The 21995-nt window shown below is 37.0% G+C and overlaps 1 protein-coding gene across 2 annotated transcripts in view; it reads right to left on the bottom strand.

Moving 5' to 3' along the window:
• Nucleotides 1-3192: 3192 nt before the first annotated feature.
• Nucleotides 3193-21995, bottom strand: part of Amnionless (amnion associated transmembrane protein) — a 99690-nt gene continuing 80887 nt past the window's right edge. For both annotated transcript variants that reach the window (XM_076177134.1, XM_076177135.1), the window contains exons 9-10: nt 5808-5939; nt 3193-5014 (exon numbers count right to left, since the gene is read on the bottom strand). In XM_076177134.1, the coding sequence (XP_076033249.1) occupies nt 4388-5014; nt 5808-5939 (759 nt within the window). In that variant the 3' untranslated portion in view covers nt 3193-4387. The remainder of the gene's footprint in view (nt 5015-5807; nt 5940-21995) is intronic.

Here is a 21995-nt window from a genome sequence, read left to right as displayed (position 1 = left end):
GTCCGTGGTCAATATCATTTATATATACTATGAATAGAAGTGGCCTAAGAACGGAACCTTGAGGAACTCCACTCGTAACATTTTTCCATCCAGAAGTTTTGCCATTTAAAACAATTCTCTGTTTTCGATCATTCAACCAATTACTAGTCCAACTTATTAGGCTACCACTTATTCCGTGTGAAGCTAATTTAGTAAGTAGTTTTTCGTGTGGGACGGTATCAAAATTTTTTGCAAAGTCTAGATATATTAAATCTATATTGTCTCTTTTGTCATATTGTAATTCGAGATAACTGTGTTGTAAAATTCGAGCAAGTTAGTCACGCAAGAACGTTTCCGTCTGAAACCATGCTGGCTATCATTTATCAAACAGTTACTTTCTAAATGATGTTCGATAGCATCTCTGATGATAGTTTCCATATTTTTTCCTACGATTGAAGTCAAACTTATAGGCCTGTATTTATTTTGTTTCTTTTAGTCGCCTTTTTTGAATATGGGAGTAACGTTAACTAGCTTCCATTCTCTTGGAACATCTCCGGATGTGATGGATTTCTTTTAGTTGAGTGGACTGATAAATGATAAATGGATTTTAACAGTGTATAAGGTTTTGCACATAGGAAAAAAAAAAGTAATGATTATTCCATGAGCGGTAAGCTTCAGAAATCAGATCAAGCAAAAGACCTAGGTGTCATTGTATCTAAAGATCTAAAACCGACCGTCCAGTGTACGTACAAAACCTGCAAACACTGCTCAGCGAATAGTAGGATTTATTGGAAGAATATTTGAACACAAGACTGGAAAAGTAATAATTACTCTTGTAAGACCTCATCTCGAATACTGTGTTTAGTTTTGGCCCCCATATCTTATAAAAATATAGACAAATCAGAAATCACTAAAATGATTCCTCGTTTACATAATAAACCTTATGAAGAGCGTCTGAGTGAACGAACGTAGAGTACGAGGTAATTTAATTGGTCTTTAATATGTTCCATGGCTTTGTTAATATGAAAATATATGATTATCTCATTGTGGACTGTGGTAGTGTCACAAGCAATAATGGTTACAAAATAGTCTATAGTAGATCGAAACACCAATGAATAATTTATTTTTCTCTAACCGCATCGCAAAAGTCTGGAACAAACAAATTGTTCATGTAAGTTCTAATACACACTTGAAAAGCACCCAAGTAATACATGAGATCCAAACTCAATCTAACTTATTTCTCAGCATCGTAAGCTCATAGGCTTACACTTAAGAAATCAAGTCACTGGTTCTTAACCATTTCTACTGTTCCCCCTTTTAATTTGCAAGCAGCCCCGTAAGGACTGATGGGTCTGTTGCTGTTTGTATCTCCTTTGTAATCATCTCATAGCATTTTTCTACAAAAGACAGGACTCCTTTCCAAACTGTAATTGTTCCCCAGGATATAAACCTTCTGACATGATAAATCAGTATTGTCATTGTTTGAGAATACTCCTGTATATTTTACTTTCTGTTAGGTAAACCAACATTATTTACAAAGGATTACAAAGGCAAAGCATGCCGACAGGAGACCTTTTGATCCATATCTAGGTCGGATGCAAAAAAAAAAAAAAAAAAAAAAAAAAAAAAAAAAAATAATATTAATAGTAAATTAAAACTATAACAATGAAAATAACAATTAAAATACATAAATAAATGCATTGGTATAGTTGAATAACAAACAAACAGGTAAATAGTAAATGATAATAAATTGACATATAACTAATAATAAATGAAAATCAGACAGACAAATTATAACAAAACAAAAACAAATAATATAACATAAATTATAATAATTACAGCATCTTACTTAGGTATTTATCTAAATGATTCTTAAAGCTTCGAACTGAACTACATTGCACTACCTGTGCAGGAAGTTTATTCCATTCATTAACTACACGGTTGGCAAAGTTGTTTCTACCTACTTCCAAATTGAATCTATTTCCGGACAGTTTGAGACCATTGTTTCTTGTCTGATTCTCATTCAATGTGAAAATTTGGTCACTTTTGATGTTGTCAATTCCCTTTAAAATCTTAAAGACCTGTATCAAGTCACCTCTGAGTCTACGCTTTTTTAGGGAAAACAGATTCATGTGCTTAAGTCGATTTTCGTATGATTTATTTTTGATATTTGGAATCAGTTTTGTGGCTCGCCGTTGTACTTTTTCCAGTCTGTCAATGTCTTTAATGAGATTCGGTGACCATACGGAAACAGCATATTCCAAATGTGGACGAACTAACGATTTATATAGCTTGTTAATGAGTGATGGACTTTTGAAATCAAAAGATCGCGCAATCAATCCCAGAATCTTATTTGCTTTCTCAGAGGCTGAAATACACTGCTTGGATGATTTGAGGTCGTTACTGATAATTACGCCGAGATCTTTTTCACTGTCCACTTTTGTTAACGAATTTCCAAATAACTTAATATTACTGTGACAGCGCCATATTGTCATAAGTATATAAGTGCTAGTGAGCTGTCGGTGATAGTACCTGCACAAATAGGAACCTTGCAGATAACAAACACGTATCAAATAACATCTAGTGTCCAGAACTGTATACCAAAAATACACAGGAAGAGAACGGGTCATGCCCGCTAGATAGAAATTATGGCGCTACTGTAGCGTTAGGTCTACCACACTATAGCGTGAGGTCTACCACACTATAGAGTGAGGTCTACCACACTATAGCGCGAGGTCTACCACAATATAGCGTGAGGTCTACCACATTATAGCGTGAGGTCTATCACACTATAGCGTGAGGTCTATCACACTATAGCGTGAGGTTTACCACACTATAGCGTGAGGTTTACCACACTATAGCGTGAGGTTTACCACACTATAGCGTGAGGTTTACCACACTATAGCGTGAGGTTTACCACACTATAGCGTGAGGTTTACCACACTATAGCGTGAGGTTTACCACACTATAGCGTGAGGTCTATCACACTATAGCGTGAGGTTTACCACACTATAGCGTGAGGTATACCACACTAAAGCGTGAGGTCTACCTCCCGTTAGCATTATAGTGTGAGGTCTACCATTTCCATACATTTAGTTTAGCGATAAACACATATTTTGTACATATCCTAGGATAGATTAGATAGATATTTCTATTTCTAATTACATTCATATTAAAGGAAAAAGTGTAAAAATAAACATGTTATCATATATTTCCACACATTTATTCTAGCGATACACACTTCGTACATCTTCTAAGAATGACACAAATAGGTTAGCTTAGGTTAGGTCAGGTCAGGTCACGTGGAGAGGTCACGTTTTTTATATATTTGGACAGGGCACATGTTTAATGGACAGGTGCGGGGAGCGTCTCGGAAGAACGCTGGTCACGCGGTGGACCTCAGGCTGCACCTGGGTACTAAGGCGACATATGGCGGTAGAAGACCTCACGCTATAGTCGCACCGAAATTATATAGGTAGATGAATAGCGATGCTCGCTGACTGAGCGGTTTAAAGCGCCATTGCTTGGGCACGAGATTGGACTGAGGCGGAGCGAAGTTTTCTGGCTAAGGGAGTTTGTAGTAAAAGCAAACTACGTTAAATCACGTTTCAAAAACTATCCTGTAAAGAAGCACCATCTTAGCCCTCTCCGAGAGGAGGAATTTGGGTTGTTAAACCGAAGCAGTCACTAATAATCATGAAATAGTTGGAAATAAAACACACTCTAGAATTAATATATTTTAAGAAGTCTTAAAAGCAGTTCTACGGAAAATATTATGTTGTCAATGATATTGTGGTAGCGCATAAAAACTGAAATCAAGGCAGTGAAAATAAGAAAAATATATACAAGTACTTTCGGAAAAGGATAATTAAATTCTTATGGGAAGGGAGATAATGGGCAACAAGATTGAGTAATATAGTGTTTGTCAAAAATGTATATAGGATGTCAACAATATGCATTAACCTATTTAGCGAAGACATCGAAATCACTTGTGGACTTTTTTTTATTTTATGTAATGTCTTATTTCACTAGTTTCCTTATGCTTTACTCTGAAACTGTTCTTTGTAGAATAATACAACTATGGTGATGCAGTACTTAGGAGAGGTGCAATTACAATATAACTTGCCTCGTGTTTCACTCACAGTACCACAGTAACTAGAAATGGTTGTTTGTGCCCTCACATATTAATGTGGATACCTCTCCGATGCTCATCTCATAGGACCACCCCTAAGCAGGCGTGATACCTTTCAGTGGTTCCTGAGTCCCAGAGAGGGAAAGAGGAGGTTGAGTGTTAGAGAAACAGTGTTCCAGAGAGAGTAAATGATAAAAGAGGTTGCAGAAATCAATATGGATTAGTTGACTTCCGCTTAAATACCCTTGTCGATTTGTATGAGACCTTATTAGTGAACTAATTGAATCCAAACTCATGGGGTTCAATCCCTCCCATACTGGACATATTTAGGTCCTCATCAGAGTCTGAAGAAGAGGAATAGTTTGATGAGGGCTCAACCTGAGAGGGAACTTCGAAAGGTTTTTCCTCCGCCTCCTCGAGAGTTTCTGAAATGGCTTCCAGTTTCGCATCAGTTAGTGGCTCCGGAAAAGAAGTGATATCTTCAAATGTGTCTCCGATATCCCCATGTCCTCCGATGTCAGTGAGAAGAGTTTCATCATCACCTAGCCCAGGAAGCAGATTTTCTTCGGCATTGCTCTTTGACTTTGCTGATCCAATATCGAAAGCTTTCATCAAACCCAAAGGATCATCAGATGGCTCTTGCTCCTCAGTAGTTTCAGCTACATCCTCTAGAGACTGAAGACTTGATCTGCAGTCTTTATCAGCATTTTCTGTACCAGAAGGCTGACTGTCATCGGTCTCTTTGCCTGCAAGCTCTATGTAAACTTCTGTCCTCTGAGGTGGTATTATTTGGTCATCCTTTTTTAGAGAAACTGCGGCTGCTGACATTTCTTCAGCAGCTGCAGCAAGACCAGCAGCAGCAGACATGATTCGATCTCGGGCCTTCAGTTGCTCGTCAGCCTTCTACAGAAAAAAAATAATAATAATAAAATAAAATAAAAGGGAGAGAACAATAAATATGTTGGATGGAAACAGGGTTACCCCAATCTATGAGCAAATAAAGTAGGATCTCCCTCCTTCCACCAGCTGTTAGGGACCCTTATATTATTATCATTTTATATATTCAAAGAACGAACGAATATAGAAACTATTAAATTGATTAATTTTGGAATGATCGGACCCTTTTTCATTGTTACATGTACTTTATGTAGACGAGTAAAGGTTAAGCAAGCTCAGTTGGGATTGTATGAAAATGTCCAAAAACTAAAGTTTTTCCAGGATCCCTAGGTTAGCTGGCTCTGGACTTCATTTACGCTCTGTTCATTATCAGGTAATGTCGGAATTTCCCCACACCTGTTCCCGACCTTGGCCGAAATATCTTCATATCAAAATCAGTAATGATACTGGAAGATGACTTTTTTGCCTCTGCTTTGAATATAATCCAGTCCAATCACCGAACGACACGTCAGTTTGTTGGACGGAGCCATTTTTATCTATTTCTTATTATTATATTTTTCTAATGAACAGTCTTTGATTTAATTGTTTGAAAATGTGAAAGTGGTCCTATCCATGGCGAGACAAGAGTGGAAACTTCCTCAGATATCTTGAATCTATTTCAAGATTCAAGATTGCTCTGAGGAAGGTAGAACAAATAAAAACTAATTACATTTTTAATTGATGTCCAGTTGTAATTGATTGAAATATGTATGGCCCTTCGGGATTTGGTCATATATATTAGGATGTGGCTTAACCTTACCTCTTTCTCTTCTGGCGACATTTTTTCGTAAGCAGTGTACATCGGGTTTTCCCTTTCACATTCCGCATCTTTATTTTCGTCCACTTCGTAGTCATCAACGGCTTCAGGGGTGGCGGGAAGTGCTGCTAACGACTTTTAGAGTAATTGAACTGATTAAAAGCTCTGTTCACATGTTTTTATTTGTTAGAGAAGATAAGAGTCATGCTGGAGTGGAGAGTAACCCTCAGCCGAACGATATTAGTTGCAAAAATAGAATTCTATCCCCATGGTGTAGGGTCCCAAGCACTGAGGGGCCCTCAAACCTGATAGACCCGACCCGTAATTGAGCACTCACCCACATTATGATTTATGGGAATCCCAGAAATCTGTACAAGTATATATTTTGTATCATCAATGCATTCTGATGCTTCAATAAAACATCATATTGTTCAGATCCTCTATAATTTATTTAAGGGGAGGAGGCCAAAACTCTGCTTGGAGTAGGGCCCAATGTAAGCATCTGGCCCTGTTATTTATGAGTGAGGCCGAAAGGCCCTGGGTCGACCATGTCCTGAGACAGAAGCGTCCAAGGCCGAAGCATCCTGCGGAAGTTATCTAATGTATAGACACGGTAAAGGAAACATGGACTGGAGGTGAAGCTTTATTCCTGCCGTTTCGTCTAACGACTTTCTCAAACGTCAGGAATAAAGCTTCACCTCCAGTCCATGTTTCCTTTACCGTGTCTATACAACTTGTTCACATGGATTTTCATCGGAAGTTATCTAAGTCGGGAAAGGGAAACTTTGGGAAATATTTAAATTCTTTTATGTTTATTAACGGCCTGGCTGTCGGCTCGCCCAAGATTTACAATTTAGAATTTAAGACTTGGGTTCACCTTTCCTATTGTAGCCTTAGTTGACGGTCAACGTTTTTTTTTTCGTCGTTTATTTTAATAAGGTTGACATATAAGCATTATAATGGAATCTTATGTTCATCTGTTTGTTTTAGTTTATTTATTTACTTTACTGATTTGTTTGTTCATTTATTCATTTATCTACATTTACTTATCTAGTTATCTATATTCACATTCTGTTTGAATGATTTGTTTATCTTGTAATAGGTAGAAATTTCGTAAAGGTCAAGAATATATATATATATATATATATATATATATATATATATATATATAATATATATTTCAAATTAAAAACCTCACAATTTGATGGTTATGATGTTTTCAAAGTCTATATGCAAATGTCTTGTAACACAAGCGAAAAAGTTGAACCAGTGATCTTGTATGCCATTGTAGTTATGAACTGAGAGACATTATCATCAGATGATATATTTGACAAAGTCAACAGGTACCTACACACACACACACACACACACACACACACACACACACACACACACACACACACACACACACACACACACACACACACACACACACACACACACACTTCAACGAACGGACGGCTTAGAAGACGTTCTGAAGAAAATTGAAGTTTCGTGGATCCCAACGCAAAGAGAAGTGCCTATTGTATTTACAGGGTGGGGGGAAATTGCTCGTGGGGTAGTGGGAAAGTAGGGAAAGAGGAGAAGGGGAGGGATTGCTGAGGGAAATGGAAGGAAATGAGGAAGGAGAGGACTTGGCCCAGGCAGACAGGCGAAAGGTAAACAAACGACCCCCCGACCAGCTGAGCGACGATGAAATGTCTAATAAAAATGTAAAGATTAGAAGTATAGATAAGAGCAATACAGTAGAAAGTGATGAGAATATTTTCCAGGGATTTAAAGAGGGTGGGGGGGACTAGAAGAGAAGGTCGATAAGATGATCGAGGACTTGGAGCGTAGGTTCGGTCATGTAAACAACATTATACGGAGAGTTGAAAAATTGGAAGAACTAGAGAAGGCGAACAAAAACTTAACTAAGGAAATTGAAGAATTAAAAAAACAGTTAAAAGAAGTAAAATATGAGAATAAAGTCTTAAAGGAGAATAATAAGGAGAACAAGGAGGGTTGGAAAAAAATTCAAGAAAATAGCAAAGTTGCATTCATTGACATAATCAGACAGCAAATGAATGAACAAACTGAAAACTCAGTTATTAAAGTGATGAGACAGAAGGAGAATATAGTAAGAGACTTAGCAGACAGAAAGAAATATATAATTATATTAGGAATGGAAGAGAAACATAACCCAGATAGAACCACAAGAATCAAAGAGGAAAATGAAAAAGTAAGAAATTTACTAGAATTAGTTCAGGAAGATGAACCAGAAATAATGAAACAACTCGAAGAGAAATTCAGACTTGGGAAATATAGTACAGATAAGACCAGACCAATTAAGATTAAATTCAGGTCACAAACTACGGCTGAGAATATCTTATCCAAAACAGGGAAACTAGCAACAAGTGAACAATATAAAAAGGTATGGATAAAAAGGGAAATGAATAAAGAGGAAAGAGAGGAAGAAAAACAGAAAAGACTTGAAGCAAAGGAAAAAAACGAGATAAGAACGGAGTCAGAAAAAGAGAGATTCTATTGGAGAGTAGTGAATATGAAACTAAAGAAAGTCGACATACAAGAGAAAAACAAAAGGGAAACAGAGAACACAATGGAAGTGACAGAAAACTAAGAGTGTCTTACACAAATATAGATGGATTAATAACAGGATTGAATGAGCTGAATGATTATTTGAAAGAAAAAGAACCAGACATAATGGGAATTGTAGAAACAAAATTAAAAGGTCCACTACCACCCAACAGTGTAGGACATGATGCATATAATTATTGGATTAGAAACAGAGTGAAAAAGGAAGGGGGTGGAGTTATGTTCCTGACTAAGAAGGATATAAACGTGAAGTGTGTCACATATGGAAAGAATACAGTAGAGATGATAATGATGGAAGTAGAAGACAGAGATAAGAAGAGCAGAAAGTTTGTGATAAATTATGTGCCCCCGAAAACAGCCTCATGGGAAGAGAGTGAACATAAAAGTGTGTTAGAGGACACAAAGATAACATTATACAAGATAATGGAAGAGGGAGGAAAATTAGTTATGATGGGCGACTTTAATTGCAAAGAAATCTGCTGGGAAGAAATGACAGTAAAGGGTGGAGACGGCTCATGGGAAAACGCTCTACTTGAGATGGTTACTGACCATACAATGACACAATGGATACAGGAGAACACTAGGTATAGAAATGAAGAAGAACCATCGAGACTAGACCTAGTAATTACATCCGAACCTAGAATAGTGGACAAAATTGAATATAAAACACCAATAAGTAAAAGTGACCACATATTGATTGAACTGGAACTTAATGAAGAAAAATATATGAAAAGAAATGAACAATATAGAAAAGGAAGAATGATGTATGAAAAAACAAACTTTGATAAAATTAGAGAATTCTTCCAACAAGAAAACTGGGAAGAAATATACAAAGAAGAAACATCAGTGGAAGAGAAATGGAATATTTTGACAAAAATTTACAAAAAAGGAGTGGAAAAGTATGTCCCAAGACAAAAACAAGAAAAAGAATATGTAAAATGCTGGTACAACAAAAGTTGTAGGGAGTTAAAAGACAAAAGAGACAAAGCCTGGACCAGATGGAAAAAAGACAGAAGACCTGAAAAATGGAAAATATATACTGGTTATAGAAATGAATATGTACAAAAGTGCAGAGAGGAAAAAAGAAAATATGAAAAAGATATCATAGAAAAGTGTAAAGATCAACCAAAACTATTCTACAGATTTGTAAACAATAAACTGAAAAACAAACAAGACTTGGAGAAATTAAGACAAGGAGGAGTTGAATACACTGAGGAAATGGAAATGGCAGAAATTATGAACAAACATTTTAAATCAGTGTTTACAAGGGAAAATATACAACCTGAAGAGATTGAGTGGAAAGAAAAAGTCCCCCCTATGGAATAAATAGAAGTAACAAAGAATGAAATATTGACACACTTGGGTAATTTTGATGTCAGAAAATCGCATGGGCCAGATGAAATAGCAAACTGGATTCTGAAAGAATGCAGGAATGAACTGGCAGACAAAATACATAGCATAATAAGCAGTTCCTTAAAAGAAGGAAAAGTTCCAGAAGATTGGAAAAAAGCAAATATAGTACCTATATATAAAGGAGGAAATAAAGAAGAACCTACCAACTATAGACCAGTCTAACAAGTACAATAGCAAAAATTTGTGAAAAAAATTATCAAAAGTAGATGGGTAAAATATTTAGAAAAAAACAAAGTGTTAAATCCAAGGCAATTTGGATTCAGACAAGGACGATCATGCGTCACCAATTTAATATGTTTCTATTCAAGGCTAATAGATATAATACAAGAAAGAGATGGATGGGCGGACTGTGCATTTTTAGATCTAAAGAAAGCTTTTGACAAAGTACCACATAAGAAGTTGCTTAAGAAATTAGAAACTGAAGGAGGAATACAGGGCAAACTACTAGATTGGATGGAGGACTTTTTGCAAGAAAGAAAAATGAGAGTAGTGATAAGAAACCAGCACTCAAAATGGGATAAAGTAATAAGCGGTGTTCCGCAGGGAACAGTTCTGGCCCCAATAATGTTTGCTATATATATTAATGATATGGATGAAGGAATTGAAAGCTATATGAGCTTCTTTGCAGATGATGCAAAACTACTGAAAAGAGTGAAAACTGAAGAAGATTGTGAATCACTACAGAGAGATCTAAATAAAAGTACAAGAATGGAGTAGGAAGTGGGAGATGGAGTTCAATACAAAAAAGTGTAGTATAATGGAATTTGGAAAAAGCAAAAACAGAATAACAGGAGCATATAAATTGGGAGAAGAAGGAATAAAAAAAGTAGAAAATGAGAAGGACCTGGGAGTCATTGTTATGAATAATATGTCACCTGAGAAACATATAAATAAGATTTTTGGAGAAACTTATAATTTAATAAGAACAATCAAAGTTGCATTTACATACCTGGATGAAGAAATGGTGAAGAAAATCCTAATCACCCTGATAAGACCAAGATTGGAATATGCAGCAACGATATGGTCACCAAGTACAAAAAAATGTATAAAAAAACTTGAAAGAATACAAAGAGCAATTACAAAATTGGCACCAGCACTCTCAAAACTATCATATGAAGAGAGACTAGAAAAACTTGAACTACAGACACTAGAGCAAAGAAGAGAGAGAGGAGATTTGATAGCTATTTACAGAATCATGAAAGGCATAGAAATTACTGATAGAGAGAATCTGATAAAATGGGATGACAGAAATACAAGAGGACACGGAAAGAAAATAAAAAAAGACAGCTATAGAAGAGATTTGAAAAAGAACAGCTTTCCTCACAGAGTAATAGACAGTTGGAACAAGTTAGATGAGAAAGTGGTGTGTGCAAAAACAATACATGAATTTAAAAATAGTTTAGATAAAATGAGATATGAAGACTGGACCCCACGAGCATAGCTCCCCTTCCCGTAAAATACAACTAGGTAAATACAACTAGGTAAATACACCTCGTGGAGCAGTTGGTAGAGTTCCCGGCTGCCACTACGGCAGTCCGGATTTGAATCCCGCCCAGGGCCGAAATAATTTCAGTATCGCTGCGCTTCGAGTCGTTACCCATAGATCGGTCATATATGAGCTCTGAGCTCTCTTTCGGGAGGGAAATAGTTGTCGATCACGAGTCCAACACGCGGTCCAAGACCATGGTGGTGAATCACACACACGAGCTTCCGAGCTGTCAACACCTATCAACTTGAGCTTCGAAGTCTGCCGAATAAGACGAAAAATTTCAATAGTCCAAAGGAAAACAATAGGGCTGGTATGTATTGAATTGGAGGGGGAGCAATTGTGGTTACCCAAAATTATTTCTCTGCAGTGTTAAATTGATTTAATGAGAGAAAATGCAAGAAAATAAAAACGATGATTTTGAGCCGAATGTCGACTCAAAAGCAGAGCCATCTAGGGGTGCCACGCCGAGGTCTAATGTAAACAGAGGCTTTGAATCGCCAGGAAGATTCCGACTGTATAATGAAGACTTTTTCTGGTTTTGGTAAGTACGAAAGAAGAAATTTGAGTCGAATCTTAGACATGGAAAGGGAGATGAGTAATAATAGAAAATGGTGGGAGAACGAATTCATAGAACTAAGGAAGGAGATTGTAGAATTAGCGGAATGTTTAACCCAAGCTAACAATGAGATATCTGATCTGAAGAAAACAAATTCTGAACTAAAAAAGGAGCTTAAGGGATTGAAAGATTAATGGAAGTTAAACGTGAAAATGAGAAGATGAAAATTAATTATACTACTAATAGTGAGAACTTAGAAAAAGAGTGAAATAAAAAAAAATACAGGCAAAGTCTGAAAGAATTGAAGAAAAGCTAGATGAGGAAAATTTGCAAAATATTAAGAAATGGAATGAAAGCAGATAATACGAAGAAATTGCTTTTAAAGAAATTGTACAACAACAGATGCAGGAAAGTGCAAAAGATACAATCATTCAAGTAATCAAAGAAAATGCAAATTGGGTTACAGATACAGTGGATAGGAAAAATTGTATTGTGGTTTAGGGACTAAAGGAAAAACATGGTCTGGTGAGGTACATGGGAGAAAAAACAGAAAAAAGAAATATCAATATCAATTCTAAAAGAAATACAAGATGGTGACCAGGAAGTAGAGAAAGATATAGAAGAAGTGTATAGAATGGGACAATATTCTAAGGAAAGAAATCGGCACCTAAAGATAAAACTTAGATCGCAAATGGTAGTAAAAAAATATATTAAAAAAAGTAAATTGGCAAAGAGCGAACATTACAACAGAATATGGATAAAAAGAGAAATGAGTGTTGAGGAAAGAAAAAAAAAAAAAAACTCGAAGAGAACAGAGACTGAAAGCAAGGAGTTCTATTGGAGGGTCATAGACATGAGGCTGAGCAAATGGTACATCAAAGTAAGCAAAAAAAAAAAAAAAAAAAAAAAAAAAAAAAAAAAAAAAAAAAAAAAAAAAAAAAAAAAAAAAAGACAACAGGAAAAAAATGGCCTATATTAACATTGACGGATTAATCTCAGGATTGAATGAACTAAATGACTACCTATGATAGGAATTGTATTGACGAAATTAAGGGGTCCAATGCCACCCAATAGTGTTGGACACGGGTTTTACAATTATTGGATTAAAAACAGAAACGAGAAACGTGGAGGAGGAATCATGTTCTTGGCCAAGAAAAACTTAAATGTGACGAAGGTTACTAGGGGCCAAAACAGTGTGGAAATGATCATGATAAAAGTTGAAGACAGTGACATGAAAAGTAGAGAGTTTGTAGTGATTTATGTGCTTCCAAAAACGGACTCTTGGAAAGAGAGCTAGCATTCAAAAACGTTAGATGATACAAGACATTCATTAAATGAGATACTAAAGGACGGGGGTAACCTGGTACATATGGGGGATTTTAACTGCAAAGAAATCTGTTGGGAGGAGAGGACAGTGAAGGGCGGAAACGATCTATAGGGAAATGTATTACTGGACATAACCATGGAACATACAATGACACAATGGGTCAATGAAAATACCAGGTACAAAAGTAATGAAGAACCGTCGAGACTGGATTTAATATTTACAACAGAACCGAAAATTGTGGATAAAATTGAATACATGACACCAATTGGAAAGTGACCACATACTAATAGAGGCTGAACTAAAGGAAGAAATATACATGGAGAGAAATTGAAAATACAGAAACAAAACGGACTTTGGGAAACTTAGAAAAATTCTATATTGAAGAGACAAAAATGGAAGAGAAATGGGCGATCTTGATGGAAATCTATAATGAAGGAGTGAATATGTACCAAGACAGAAACAAGAGAAGGTTCACATTATATGTTCAACAGAGGATGCAGTGAGGCAAAAGATAGAAGAGACAAAACTTGGAAAAGATGGAGAAAAGATATATATATAAAAAAAAAAGGAAAATGATAAATATATATCAACTATAGAAGTTAATATGTAAAAGAGAGCAGAGAGAGAGAGAGAGAGAGAGATAGATAGATAGATAGATAGATAGATAGATAGATAGAGAGAGAGAGAGAGAGAGAGAGAGAGAGAGAAAGAGAGAGAGAAAACTACGAAAAAGACATAATAGAAAAATGTAAATATCGATCCAAACTATTCTATAGATATGTGAATGGTAAACTTAAAAATAAACAGGAAACGGTGAAAATATGCCAAGGAAATACAAAATACACAGAAGATCTAGAAATGGCTGAAGTCATGAACAATTAGTTTTAGTCGGTTTTCACTAGAGAAAAAGTACAGCATTGGGACGAAGGAAGTGAAGTGCGATCTCCCCCTCATGAGGGAAATAGTAATAACACAAAAAGAAATAATGGAGCAATTAGCGAACTTTGACGTGAGGAAATCGCATGGCCCAGACGGAATTACAAACTGGATTCTAAAAGAATGCAAAGAAGAACTAATGGACAAAATGTACAACACAATATGTTGCTCACTCAAAGCAGGAAAAATACCAAAGGACTGGAAAAATGCCAGCATTGTACCAATATATAAAGGAGGAAACAAGGAAGCACCAACTAATTACAGACCGATCTCCATAACAAGCACTGTAGCTGTGAGAAAACTATCAAGAATAGATGGGTAAAACACCTGGAAAAAACAATATAATAAACCCGAGACAATTTGGATTTAGACACGGAAGATCATGTGCTACAAATTTGATCTGTTTCTACTCAAGACTAATAGATATACTACAAAAAAGGGATGGATGGGCTGATTGTGCTTTCCTAGACTTACAAAAAAGCCTTCGACAAAGTACCACACAAAAAATTATTTTAAAAAATTGGAAAACATAGGAGGGATACAATGTAACCTACTAAACTGGGTAGAGGATTTCCTGCATGGTAGAAAAATGGGAGTAGTGCTCAGAGAAAAATGTTCAGGTTGGGAGGAGGTGATTAGTGGAGTTCCACAGTGATCTGTATTGGCTCCAATAATGTTCGCTATTTATGTGAATGACATGGATGAAGATGTGGAATCTTACACGAGCTTCTTTGCAGACGATGCTAAATTATTGAGGAAAGTGAAAACCGAAACGGACTGTGAATCACTACAAAGAGACCTAAACAAGGTTTGGGAATGGAGTCAGAAGTGAGAAGTAGACTTTAACATTAAGAAATGTAGCATAATGGATGGAGTTTAGAAAAAAAAATATCAGGACAATATACAATTGGACGATGCTAAATTATTGAGGAAAGTGAAAAACGAAACGGACTGTGAATCATTACAGAGAAACCTAAACAAGGTTTGGAAATGGAGTCAGAAGTGGGAAATAGATTTTAACGTTAAGAAATGTAGCATAATGGAGTTTGGAAAAATATCAGGACAATATACAATTAGATCAAATGAAGTGAAGAAAGTGGGATCTGAAAAAAAAAAAACCTGGGAGTAATTATCTCAAACCATTTGTCCTCTGATAAACAAACAAACAAAATTGTTGGAGAATCCTACAACTCCCTTCTTTAATAAAAGTGGCGTTTACCTATTTCGACGAAGAAATTATTAAAAAAAAATATCAGACACATTAATAAGGCCTAGATTGGAGTATGCTGCGACATTATGGTCACCCAGTACCAAAAAGAATGTAAAGAAAATTGAAAGAATCCAGAGAGCAACCACGAAAATGGCCCCAGCACTTTCAAACTTGTCATATGAAGAGAGACTGGCTAAATTGAAATTGCCGACTTTGGAAAAAAGAAGAAGAAAGAGGCGACCTACTGACCATCTACAGAATCATGAAAGGCACGGAATTATTTGATAGAGAGTTACTTACTAAATTGGGACAAGGGAAAACACAAGAGGACATGGAAAAAATTATAGGTATAGAAGAGATCTGAAAAAAAAAGTTTTCCGCAGAGTGGTGGACTCTTGGAACAAACTGGACGAAACAGTGGTGTGTGCAAAAACCATACACGAATTCAAGAGCTAACTAGAGACTGCGAGATACAAAAGCGGGACACCACGAACGTAGCTCCCCTTCCCGTAAGATACAACTAGGTAAATACAACTAGGTAAATCGATACACACACACACACACACACACACACACACACACACACACACACACACACACACACACACACACACACACACACACACACACACACACACACACACACACACACACACACACACACACACACACACACACACACACACACACACACACACACACACACACACACACACACACAAACACACACACACAGACACGCATACACACATACACACACTCACACACATACACAACACACACACACACACACACACACACACACACACACACACACACACACACACACACACACACACACACACACACACACACACACACACTCACACACACACACACACACACACATACACACAGATGAACCATATGAGGGAAGACTAAAAGTACCGGGTCTGCCAACTTTGAACGACAGAAGAGATAGAGGAGATATGATTACAGTATTGAGGTCACTAAAAGTAATTGATTACAATGACAGAAGAAATCTTTTCACAAGGATGGGAGGGATTTAAGAGGTCATAAGAAGAAATTCAGAACGACTACATATCTGAAGGATGTGAAGAAATACATGTTTCCATATAGATGCATAAATAATTGGAATGGTTTAGGAGATATAAGCCAAACTGGAACAATACTTATTAAACCTAAATATGATAATAGAAAATCAAGGATATAGAATAAGTTGGAACTGTATATGAATTTGAGGCTAGCTATGATAAATTGGAGAGTAGGAGACGGGACCCAAGAAGCGTTGTTCCTTTCGTGTATACTACAATTAGGTAAATACACACAAGTTAAAGTATTTGGACAGGAAGAGACTATTGTGGAGTAAAGGGCAAAAATTAGAAATTTAGTCAATGAAACGGGCAGGAAACGGCGAACGTACGAATCGGAGAGAAAATAATTTTATTAGAGAATGACAAGCCCACCGGCTGCGCCGGCCCGGCTACGCCGGGGGCCTTGGCCTGCGGCGCTGCGCCTTAGGCGCGTGCCCTGCGCGCCCTGGGCTACGCCCCTTTTTTGGAAAATAAAATATCAAAATATCAAAATCGAGTTCTTCGAGTTCTTCTTCGAGTTCTTCGAGTTCTTCTTCGAGTTCTTCTTCGAGTTCTTCTTCGAGTTCTTCTTCGAGTTCTTCGAGTTCTTCTTCGAGTTCTTCGAGTTCTTCGAGTTCTTCTTCGAGTTCTTCGAGTTCTTCTTCGAGTTCTCCTTCTTCTTCGAGTTCTTCTTCTTCGAGTTCTTCTTCGAGTTCTTCTCTTTCGAGTTCTTCGAGTTCTTCTTTTTCGAGTTCTTCGAGTTCTTCTTTTTCGAGTTCTTCGAGTTCTTCTTTTTCGAGTTCTTCGAGTTCTTCGAGTTCTTCTTCTTCCAGTTTTTCGATTTCTTCTTCGAGTTCTACTTCTTCTTCTTCTTCTTCTTCTTCGAGTTCTTCTTCTTCCTCTTCTTCGAGTTCTTCGAGTTCTTCTTCTTCGAGTTCTTCTTCTTCTTCTTCTTCTTCTTCTTCTTCTTCTTCTTCTTCTTCCTCTTCTTCTTCTTCGATTTCTTCGTGTTCTTCTTCTTCTTCGAGTTCTTCTTCTTCACCGTAGTTGGCGGTGTTACCGATTTACCACCAAACGCGAAGGGTCAGTTTATTTTTTACTTATATAATAGACCAGAAGCTGAAGAAATGGTACCTGCAAATGTTGGTAAAGGAAAAGAGCAAGGCAATGAAAGGAGCCTGAAAATGGCATATACTGATACAGATGGCTAATCAGCTAGATTCGAGATAATTTATTAAATGGGGAGGAAGAAATCTGAAATGTTGTGTCTAGTCCATTTGATTGTGGGAAACCCAGAACAAGAGATGAATGGTTTAGGCAGGGAAGATATAACTTTGGAAAAACAAACTTTATGTGACTGAGAATGTTTTAAGGAGAAATGGATTGGAAAGAATTCCGAGAATCTAAATACACACAGTATGAATGAGACACTTTTAATAATACAGTGTATGCAACATAAAAATGGAAAGTACGTACCAGATTTGAAATGAAAAGAATGTCGGGGAAAATATAAATTATACCAAAGATGTGCCTCTCCAAAAAGGAAGAGATAAGGAATGGTGTAGCTGGAAAAAGGGAGAAAATATTATATCAAGGAAAGAGTACAAGAGATCCAGGAATTAATATGCAAAAAAAAAAAAAAAAAAAACGAGAAGAAAATGTACTTGTGTTGTTCTACATTGGTTGGAGGCGTTGGAGATAGATTATTTTTTGGTACTTCTCTTTATTGCGTCGCCTCCGTAACTGGGGTTTCTAACCAAGGAGGTGATGAAGAAAATGGTGGCGGTTACCAACAATATATTTTACATTTAGAATTCAAATGGCGGCGGTTACCAATAATATATTTTACACTTAGAATTCAAATTGTGGCGGTTGCCAACAATATATTTTTACACTTGTTATTGTAACATGTCTGTTTATTTACATTTATATACGATAGGGGGACTGAGTATGGACACTCAGTATTTACTTTATATGAATTTGTATATACAAGAAGTGATGAATTATGATAACTAATATAATTTATATGGTTGAATCTGCCGGTTGAGAATGCAGGAGTTTTCGGCGGTTGAACCTCAGGTCAAACCAACTTGAAGCTTGCTGATACCACCAAGATCTGACGTCGTTTAGCTAATGCATGCGCGTGCACGTGTGCAAGCTAGTATAGAATGAATCAATGACAATCTACAGGCATTTCTTGCAACAAAAGGATTTTTTAGAAAAAGTAAATTGACAATTGTAAGGACGACCGAAAAGTGTTCTATCTACTTCTTAATCATAAATTGAAGCACAGGGAAGGTTTTCCTAAGTTGAGAGTAAGTGGAACTATGTATGAAGATCCCGAAGTCAAGAAAAAACATTGATCAGCAGGCTCCACCACTCCGTATTTAGTAAGGAGAGTTATTCTGATGGCGGGCGTTATACGACATATAAGTGAAGTTACAAAAAAAAAAAAAAAAAAAAAAAAAAAAAAAAAAAAAAAAAAAAAAAAAAAAAAAAAAAAAAAAAAAAAAAAAAAAAAAAAAAAAAAAAAAAAAGAGGCTCTGGATGTAAGCAAAGCCACAGGGCTTGAGGTGATCTCTACCTGAATACTCAAAGAATATTGGGAACAACTATTGGACAAGATACACGATCTTTTTTTTCGTCACTTAGAGAAGGAAAAGTTCCAAATGATTGGAAACTGGGTAATATCATACCAATTTATGAAGGTGGAGACTAATTACTCTAAATTATAGACCAGCTTCTTTGAACAGTGTGGTAACTAGAATATATGAAAGATAGATGGTGTAAGTATTTGGAAGAAAAAAATCTTAGTGGAAAACCTATTCGGTTTCAGGAAACAAAGATTATGTGTTTCCTCTTTATTTACTTTTTTCAAGAGTAACCATTGTATTCCGAGAGAAAAAAAAACTTTTTATAAGGTACCTCATAAAGAATAATCACAGGCATTGGAACATATAGGATGTCTTAAAGGAAATTTGCTGGAATAGATTAAAGACTTTCTGAAGAACGGATCAGTGAGATCAGTGGTGAAGGATGTGGGGATGGTGGGAAGTTAACAACACAGGGATCAGTGTTAGGACCAATGATGTCCTTGGTATTAAGTTAATGATATGATGGGTACAAAGATCAGGAGGAGGTAAGGAACACTGAGGATTGTAGGTTGCTACGTGATCTTGCCAGGGTATCCGAGTGGATCCGGGAGTGAGAAATTAACTCCTATGTGAAGAAATGTAATATAGTGGAAGTAGTTATAAGTGTGAAAAGGTCTTCACTACTCTATAGTACGGGTAGTGATTTAATTATCAACGCTAGAGAAGAAAAAAAAAAGAATTGGAAGTTATAATAATAAAAAGATCGTCACCAGAAACACGCATTAAAATAATCACTGGAGATATTCATACTCTGTTGAAGACCATCAAAGCAATATTCCACTACATGGACAGACACGATGAAGATGATCGAAAACCTGATTCGTCCTAGATTGGACTATGACTCAGTGGTATGGCCACCACACACAAATATATATATATATATGTGTGTGTGTGTATATATATGTATATATATATATACATATATATATATGTGTACACACACACACACATATATATATATATATATATATATATATATATATATATATATATATATACATACATATACCAGAGATTTTTTCACCCTTACAAGGGGGGGGGGGAGCCAAAATGATAAAGGCATAGAAAGCACTCTCACCCATTCCATTCCCTATATATTCCACTCCCCTCCACCCTCCTCCCTCCCTCTTATCTTGGCACCTCCTGGATGACGGGTCATTCCTGCATCCTGTCCACTGCCCTGGGTCAGAAGCAGTGTCGTAAGACACATCACATCCACAGCAAGGCCGCTTCATAAATTCGGCGACCCCCCCCCCACTCCGTCCCCTCATGCAGAAAAGGAGAAGACGGGGAGAAATCCCTTCGGGCTGCGTCAATTTTTTTCTCATACATACTTCCTCACCCCCCATCCCCCACCCACTCCACCTCATGTATCACAGCATCATCCATACACAACCCTTCTCCATTCACCCCTATCTTCTGTTCTCTTCCGTCTTTCCTCAACAGACATTCCTCTCTTTTGTAAAGCCCCTTTCACCCATCCATCCATCTCATCCTAGGTCGCCCCCTCATATTCACTCCTTCCACCTCTGCCTTCCACACCTCTTTTACTAGTCTTTCTCCACTCATTTTTTCTATGTGTCCAAACCATCCTAATACTCTTTCATCAACCCTATCTCCCAGCTTCCTTTCCACCCCTGTTCTCCTCCTCACCTCCTCATTTCTCACTCTATCCAGCCTAGTAACCCCTATCATACTTCTCAGACATTTCATCTCAAACACATTCAAACTCCTTCTCTCTTCTTCTCACATGTTCCATGTTTCTGCCCCATACAGTGCTGTTGGCACAATCACTCCTTCGTATAACCTCCTCTTAGCATCCATTCTCAGATTTCTATTTCTAATTACACTCTTTAATCCACCAAGGCATTTACTCGCTTCTCTCAATCTACATTCTACCTCCACCCCCACTACTCCCTTTCCTGCGACATTCGCACCCAAGTATCTAAAACTATCCACTTCCTCCAGTCTCTCACCCTTTATGCTCACTTCCAACCTGCTGTCACTCTCTCCCCTTGTACATCTCATCACCTTACTTTTACCCACATTTATCTTCAGCTTCCTTCTTTCACACACCTTCTCAAACTCTGTCACTAACTTCCTCAATCCCTCCTCTGATCCTGCTACAAGTGCAGTGTTGTCAGCAAACAACAACTGGCTTATTTCCCACTTTTCTCCATTTTCTTTAGCCATCTCCAATTCCTGACCCACTACCCTTGGTTTCACCTCTCGCACCACCCCATCCATGTATAGATTGAACAGCCAGAGTGACATAACACATCCCTGACGAAGTCCCACCTTTACCTCAAACCATTCACTCTTTCCATTTCTAATCCTAACACAAGCTCAACTGCTCTCGTAAAAGCTCGTGACTGCTCTTAACAGCTTTCCTCCTATGCCATATATCTGCAGTACTTCCCACAGTGCCTTCCTGTCTACTCTGTTGTAAGCCTTTTCCAGATTCATAAAAAAAAACATCCTTACCTTTTCCTATAGCTTTCTTACATATCTGTCTCACCACAAAAATCCGATCTACACAACCCCTACCTGTCCCAAAACCACACCGCTCCCCACTAATCACCCCCTCTGCTCCCCTCCTAATCCCCTCAACCAAGACCCTCCCATATATATATATAATATATATATATATATATATATATATATATATATATATATATATATATATATGTGTGTGTGTGTGTGTGTGTGTGTGTATGTTATAATAAAGTAGTAGCCTGTGTTTGTCTGATTGTTCATTTGTTTGTTCGTACACGAACTCCTCCTAGGGTTTTAGAGATAGACCCCCATAACCATACATATTCTGATACCCTATCACTCCAGGTACTTGGATAACTGTATTTCATTTCGGAAATCCCATTCAATAAAACCTGCCTTAAAGGGGCTTTTATTAAATGGGATTTCCGAATGTTTTAAAAAT

This window comes from Oratosquilla oratoria, chromosome 40, assembly GCF_046742065.1.
Source record: "Oratosquilla oratoria isolate Oo_2021 chromosome 40, ASM4674206v1, whole genome shotgun sequence".
Taxonomy (NCBI): Eukaryota; Metazoa; Arthropoda; class Malacostraca; order Stomatopoda; family Squillidae; genus Oratosquilla; species Oratosquilla oratoria.
This window is presented reverse-complemented; position numbering and strand designations above follow the sequence as displayed.